Below are 7,438 nucleotides of genomic sequence, written 5' to 3'. Positions count from 1 at the left end.
CACAATCTTCTCAAATTCAAGATCCCACAAAGACATTTTCATTTTTTTGTAATTGTAACAATAATTCATACTTTCATTCTTTTTTTAACATTGGTTAATTTTTATTAAGTCAGATTTGTGAATTTATGGCTGGGGATCTCCTGAAACAGTAAAGTTTATCTGGTGACATTAAATCATCAGGTCTGTGTGAGATCTGTGAATCCTGCAGAGCAAATTATTGGTAAAAAGTGAGATTCTCTTCAAGATCTGTTTTTTAAAACCAAAAAATAAAAGATTTAAAGCACATGTTATTTTATGCTGCACAAGTGTTTGGGATCAGATGAGAAGCAATAATAAGCAAAAGAATGATGGCTCACCAAAGGAGACTCAATGTATTTAATATTATGACTATTTAACAATTCACCATAATTTTACCGAAAAGGCACAAATGCTCTCGTAAACTTCCCCAAATTCATAAAGTCCCATTAGTTGTTACGTACTGAAGAAAAATGAGAAATCTGTCGCTTTGAGATTTCTTCCATGCGTGTTCGTATGTCGGGAGAATGACCAGAAAATGCGAACGGAATAAGATTAAGAGGTTTTATTTCCCTAACAAAGAGCTCTAAACAAAAATAAAACAGAATAAAGCAGATCGATCTGGGTGTCCAAAATCAAGGCCTGCAATACGTAAGACATTACAATCCAATTCACATGCAGCTTGTCTGGACACACAACTTTTTCCAAAGCATGGCTCTTTTAAACATGTGGTCAGAGTCCCTCCTCATGCAGCATGATGGCCGCTGAATCTCCACCTCTGGACGCTAGAGATTGGCTGACAGAGGAGCCCGCCTACTTCCTTCAGTCCATCACAGCATCTGGTCTCTGCTTCCCGTGGTCCTCCACACGTGAGCGGACGCCTGGAGTTGTTCCCACAGCTACAATCCGTATAGAGATAGTTAATTTATGGCCCATGTCAGACCTACAACCAAATGGCCTTAGAAGATCAAAGACTGTTTCTTCCCCTGACGGGGGATGGACGTGGAGCTGCCTTCTCACATATGCAACTTAAGGAAGCTTCTTCAAGGTTCAAAGGATTTTAAAGCACACACTTCAGCAAATGACTTATCTTCAATGTAATAAAATTTAAGACTGACAACCCTAATGAAATTACCAAAAATATAAATTCCTTCAGTAACTATAGGTGTGTGAACTTTGTTCTCCACATTTGACCCATCTCCTGGGGGAGCAGTGAGCTGCAGACACAGCTCAGGAACCATTTGGTGATTTAACCCTCCCAGGGAGGGAATTTTTAGTCTTTGGTATGACTCGGCTGTGGATTTGAACTCATAACCTTCCAATCTCAGGGTGGACACTACCATAAGACCACTGAGCCATTTTTATGGTGTCTTTCAGTTTGGCAATAGTCAAAAGATTTTTTGAAGATTATAATTATATTATCAAGATTATGTTGGTGTTACTGAATGATGATACTCAGCTGCATATTTGCGGATGCGATAAACTTTATTTAAGCAGATATTAGAGAAACCTTTTCATTAGAGTTGTTGATGTTTCATCTCATCTAGCAGCCTGAGAACATTTTAAAAGTAGTTCTTGGTTCCTTTTGGTCTTTTTATTTGTCTCCTAGAACTGATTCTGGCCAAGCTGCTTTAATATAATTATTGGTTTTTATTTCACAATAAGACATTTTTATTTTGATAAGACAAAAAAACCTTCTATTATTATTAGATGGCCAGTAGGCCGGTAAGATGATGTAATACTAAAAACTGTTGCATTATTTTGCAATGATGCCAATTTGTCTTCAAATTTTACTTTTAGGCTCCAATCTAACAAAGCAGACATCTAATATGTATGTTAAATGCCTATTATAGAAATAATAATAGCAATTTAGCAGGATTGCATATTAAGAGAGTTCAGTGATCCACTTTTTATCATTAGCAGAAACACATAGAGGTACAGCTAGTGGTGATTTAACGACAGTCACAAATGATAACCACATAGCAGTGACTACATTGATTTGTTTTTTTCTGAGGCTGTGAAAGAAGCGGATTGTTTCACCAAATGTAAACACTTTAACAGGTTGTACAGGTTTCCTAATGGCTGCCCACATGTTTGTGTATTTTCTGCTTTTTAATTGTGAATTTCAGTATTGGAGTAAGAATTGGAGTAAGAATTGGGAGGTTAAACAGCAACAATCCTGCCGACAATAGGATAACTTGTCAGGAACTGGTGATTTAGGACCCAATAAGCAGGAGACAGGCTTAGTGACAGAAACTTTGACATTTAATAAATAACCTTGAAAAAACCCATAGGGAGAGAGAGAGTGAAACAAACACAAAAAAGAAAAACGATGACAACATATAACCTGACAATGAAGAAATGAACACCAGAAATGAACACTAGACATTTGAATACACTGAAGGTAATTAACTAAATGAAGACAACTATGGAGAATCAACCATAACCTGGTAATACTGACAAGGAAAACAGAATATTATAAAAAAACAAAAAACAAAAAAACAAAAGCACTCAATCCTCACATAAATTAAATAGGTGGTTTAATCACCTCATTCATATATTTTGTCTCATTTTGTAAACAATACATTGTTAAAAATATTCATTCATTCATTCATTCATTCATTCATTCATTCATTCATTCATTCATTCATTCATTCATTCATTCATTCATTCATTCCCCTTCCGGAGTCACTGGGTTGCCGGAGCCTATCCGGCCACTGTCGCAGGGTGACCGACTGGCGAACTGTCCAGGATGAAAAAGAAAGTGCCTTTTTCACATTACCTGTATTGTTCTCCTCGCAGTCACACACAACCACTTCCAAGGTCTCACGTCCAATATTGTTCTGTTGGTCTTCAATCACCAGTGGTATAGAACATTTTCCATAGGGTAGCTTCTTCAGGCTGACAAGGCCACCCTGCTGACCAGGTGAAACATGCAAAGACAGATATGTAGCTGCTTTATGCACTAGTCTTGGGAATTGACAGATGTGGACGCACCATAAGCAGGATCTAGTGTCCAATGCTGCTTATCTTCATCGTTATCAAGTGAGAAATGAAAAGGTCCACTATGTGGATCAGCATACACAGAAAGCATCACTTTATTGCTCATATTTCCACACATGATGATGCTGTTGTTGACCAGCTGTGGCTTGTGTTCATTGGTGTCCCTCAGGTGGATACTGATGGTGCAATAACTTGAGGCTGGAGGATCACCTTCAAAGCCATGACAACAAGAAACAAAAACAGAATCAGATAAACAAAGGATTTTAGATTTTGTTTCAGGTTTGTTTCAGTACCATCATCTATGGCAGCAATGACGACTTTGTAAACATTGTCAGCATCCACGAAGGGTGATTCTCTGTCCATCTTCTTAGTTGCTCTAATTTCTCCAGTTTTTTCATCAACAGACACCCAGTTAGCTGGATCTTCCAGAAGTACAAACCTGGAAACAATTGGATAAATTAGTGTTCAAACTTTATGCAGACAAGCAAGATGCTCCGTCTATGGACAGAATGCAGACACTTTACCTGAAGGAAGTAGAGTCTGGATCATGAACCTCTGGGGTGAAGAGAACCTTTCCTGTTTCAGACTCTTCTTTCTCAATCACATCTACTTTAGTTTTCTGAAACTCTGGAGGGTCATTGCTATCAATCATTATAACTTTGACACTGACTGAGTCTGGAGGATAAAGTTTGCTTCCCTGTTTAATCAATTTCCCGTTTTCACACTTAGAAAAGGGTTCAATGTTTTCCACCCCAATCTGCAAGTTGACCAAACTGTTTCTTTTCATAATTCTTTTCCTGCAAATGAGACTCAAATCAAGAATAATCAAAAATGAACCTTTTGGGTTTCATTTTCTGAACATTTGTGTAGATCATTTTAATAACATCCAGATTTGGTGAGAGCAAATGGAGTTACCTTAATGATGCTTAAAATATCCTCATTTGTTATTGGGTCTGTTTCCAGCTTAAAGATGTCTTCCTCATCCCGCTGATGAAGAAGTATTTTGCACTGGGTGTGGGGGTGGCTGGTTGCTCCCCCCTCCTTCTTTCCACATTCCATCATCCATTTTAGAAGAACATAAACACTCAACTGAGCACAGGTGTTAGCTCACCTTTGCACTAACAAATTGCGTGAATGAATGAAATATCTCACACTAGTTGGCTTGTAGGCATAAGTATGTGTGTGTGAACACTATCTGTATTGTGTACGTGTTGACATGTGGACATTTTTGCAGCTAACAGGTGTGTTTATAACATTTGAGTGTGTGTGTGGACAGGCCACGCCCCTTTGAGATTTGTGTTCTATCTGTTCCTTACCGTAATGATAAACATCCAGTAGCTTGTTGCTTTATGCTGCTTCATGGTTTTACCCCCCCCCCTCCTGTGATCACCCTCCTATCCCCCCTCTCTCTCTAACATCCCTCTCTCTTCTTCCCTTCTTTCCTTTTCCGTTCGGTCCAACACAAAAGAATTTCAAAAATAATTAAAATGAAAAAAAGGCTGGCCTCGATTACAAAAGGGGTTTATTCAGACATACCTCTGGTTTGTCAGAAGATTCATAACCCCTGTTGTTAAAGTAAAATATGTCCAACACAAGAGGCCCTCAGTTCTCATCTGCCTGCCCAGCTGTTGGACAGGACAAGTTGAAAAAAAATAAATAAATAAATAAATAAATTTAAAAAAGTACTTTGCACGCCATCCATCAGTGTTGGGAGTGTCTTTGTCCTCTACTGCCAATCTCAGAAGGTCATCATGGGTCTCCATTTTTGAGGCTGAAGCATCTGGGTTAATCAATTTTCTGGTTCTACATTGAATGATTTCATATCCAAATAAATCTCTAATATCATATTTACTCACATGAAAAAAAGGAGTCTTTTAGTTGCTCTTTGTCAATAGGTTTGTTGATATAAACTTCTCCCAGATGTTTCATTACTGGTCAAATATCCCTCATCCACAGCTACTCCGCTTATTTCAAATCTGAATTCTTTCCCTTTTATCTTGTCATTGTACATCTAAGAGAAACATATGCAAAGTCTGGTAAAGGTTTTTACATAACTAATTAGTAACTTGATATTTATTTTATCAAGGTCATCGTTTTACATGACTCTTTGTTTTACCCTTGAAAAGAAGTGAGGGTAAGACACTTTCAGTTCCTCTTGAAGTTCAAATGTAGGCACAACCCATTCTCTTTTAGTTCGCACCAAAAGATCCTGGAAAAGGAAAATCTGAGATCAATGTTTGAAAACTTTGTCCATTTGGGGTTGCCTTTCAACTTCTGTAAATGAAACCTGTAGAAAAAAATAAAATGAATTTTAAGAAAATAGCAGAAATCAATTACAGTAAATTGTAAGGACTGGCACTCCTTTACTTTAGTTTTGTCTATAGTTTAAGCTACTTTGCTGCATGTCTTAAGTAGCAGACTTTGTTCTGTTTCCCTCCTGTTCACACATGGTGCTGTTATCAACACTCTACATTATGCTTTCATCTGATCACAAAGCTTAATTGCTTGCTTTTCTTCTCAGCAAATTATAATCTGTTTTTTAGCTCTAATATTCCTGGATGGTTAATTTTCAGCTTTTCAGATGGTTTCACCTACCCCTCTGTTCTCCAACAAAAACAATGCTCAGACGTGGTCTGACCCACTTACAACTATCAGGATCTAGGCTCTGGGGATTATTCATTTATGGCCTAAGTTTATGCCACGCATGCAAGATTTCATCAGTCCAGAACGTTACCGCCAAAGATACTCCTCACGGAAATCACCACTTTGTGTAAAATGTGCTATGAAACAGTCATCGACCTGGTCCTGTTGCTTTTTTATTTATTTTTTTTATATTTTATGGGTTTAACAATTACGTTAATCGACTTACCGGATACGATTTATATTCCTACAATAGAACCAGACAGATCTGTCTAAGGTAAGTTGTTAAACAAATCAAATTTAATCAACCTATACAATTATATATTTTTTAAATAAATAAATTGATTATATAAATATTGGAAAATACCATTTAGATTGAGGGATGGTAGGTTTATTTTACTATAACAACATAAAACAACCAAGTGCATCACAGCAGATAACTCACATGTGATGGCAGCAAAAAAGGATCCATCCATTATTACAGTCCAATGTGTGGAAACACTTTGAATTTTGCAAAGATATGTGACCACACAGTGTGGTAGAATGTTCCAATAAAGTTCCATTGGTATTATTTTGATTTGGAGAAACAACATTGGGCTAAACTTTATGAAACTAAAATGTGAATGGATTTGCTATCACTGGATCGGGTCCTGAACCCTGTGTTTGGTCTGTATTCAGACTGCCGTCACACAAACTTTCCTGTACCCGACTAAAGCTTGTAAGATGTTTGAATGGATTTTAGGTCAGTGAATTGGATTGTTCAATATGAACCAATATTGACTATGAATTGTGTCATCAACCACACATTAGGATAGGATCGTTGGAGTCATTACACAATAGAGACACTCGTTTGTGTTCCAAATTTCCAAAAAAGAAAATAAATGATTTAAATCTGGCTTTGTTTGTTCGTCAAATAAGCTTAGACTAAGTTGTCTTCTTAAATGTAATAATGGACTGAATAATAAATGTATTTGTCTTTCATTTTTGGAAGAGCTTACCAAAAAACTAGTGCAGGTGTTTAAATGCAAACGAACAAACCTTTTTGTCGCAACAGATTTTAGACAAAGCCCATATCAATAGAAAAAAAAATTCTATACTGTACATGTAAACCCCCACAAATACAATTTTGTTCTAAAGGCTATATAAAACACATAAAAATGGTTTGCTCATCTTTACAAACATTTTATTGTTTAAACTATAAAGCTCAACATTTTCTAGAAATTAATACAAACATTACAAATGTGTGATAGATGAAGAAAATGTTGACTTAATGCTTACCAAATAAAGCAGACAGCTAATCCTCATCTTGATCTGCACTGCTTGCCATCAACTGTGAGGAATGCACAAACAGAGCTGGGGAGAACTTTAAAAAAAAATCTGGGAGGGAACAATGCCGTTAGCCTGCAGGTTCGTTCAGCTTGTTGCTGAAACTTGTTTGCTGTAGACACCTGACAACGGTTTAGGCTAAATGTTGTTGAAGGGAAAGCACATTATACAACGGCATTTTATCTATCACAAGGTCCACTCAAAACGTCTTACTTTTACACTAAGAATCATTTAGAATAAATCAACAACATAGTTTGCAACTTTTGTGCTAAAGCATTAATAAATCTATTGTACTTTAAATGCAATAGGTAGCTATCATTAAGCCATGCATTTCTGCTTGACTTTTCTCAGAATTAGTAGTTAATTATTTATTACATTTTGTCAACTTTAAATATTTCTATACATTTTTTTAAATGCCTTCTGCTTTTTGCTATATAAAGTGATTAATTGCATA

The 7,438-nt window shown here is 36.6% G+C and overlaps 1 protein-coding gene and 1 long non-coding RNA gene across 4 annotated transcripts; both read right to left on the bottom strand.

The window, feature by feature from the left end:
• Window positions 1-565: 565 nt before the first annotated feature.
• LOC105354409 (cadherin-like protein 26) lies at window positions 566-4,125 on the bottom strand. 3 transcript variants are annotated; one of them, XR_909040.3, is made up of 5 exons: window positions 3,543-4,125; window positions 3,312-3,457; window positions 3,013-3,228; window positions 2,798-2,933; window positions 566-914 (listed from the first exon to the last, which is right to left on the bottom strand). XR_909040.3 is itself a non-coding variant. In XM_011477315.2 (4 exons), the coding sequence occupies exons 1-4, from the start codon at window positions 3,803-3,805 to the stop codon at window positions 2,869-2,871; spliced, it is 690 nt and encodes a 229-aa protein (XP_011475617.1). In that variant the 5' UTR covers window positions 3,806-4,125; the 3' UTR covers window positions 2,259-2,868. The 3 variants fall into 3 exon arrangements, 2 of the variants coding, with proteins under 2 accessions (XP_011475617.1, XP_011475619.1); XM_011477315.2 differs by lacking the exon at window positions 566-914 and having other exon boundaries at window positions 2,259-2,933; XM_011477317.2 differs by lacking the exon at window positions 566-914 and having other exon boundaries at window positions 2,259-2,930.
• Window positions 4,126-4,822: 697 nt separating this feature from the next.
• Window positions 4,823-7,223, bottom strand: LOC110015365. Its single transcript, XR_002290560.2, has 2 exons — window positions 6,937-7,223; window positions 4,823-5,305 (listed from the first exon to the last, which is right to left on the bottom strand). It is a non-coding gene; the product is annotated as an uncharacterized LOC110015365 (long non-coding RNA).
• Between the last annotated feature and the right edge of the window lie 215 nt (window positions 7,224-7,438).

Source organism: Oryzias latipes, chromosome 7, assembly GCF_002234675.1.
Source record: "Oryzias latipes chromosome 7, ASM223467v1".
NCBI lineage: Eukaryota > Metazoa > Chordata > Actinopteri > Beloniformes > Adrianichthyidae > Oryzias > Oryzias latipes.
The sequence above is the reverse complement of the archived record's forward strand: the minus strand, read 5'-3'. Positions and strand labels throughout refer to the sequence as shown.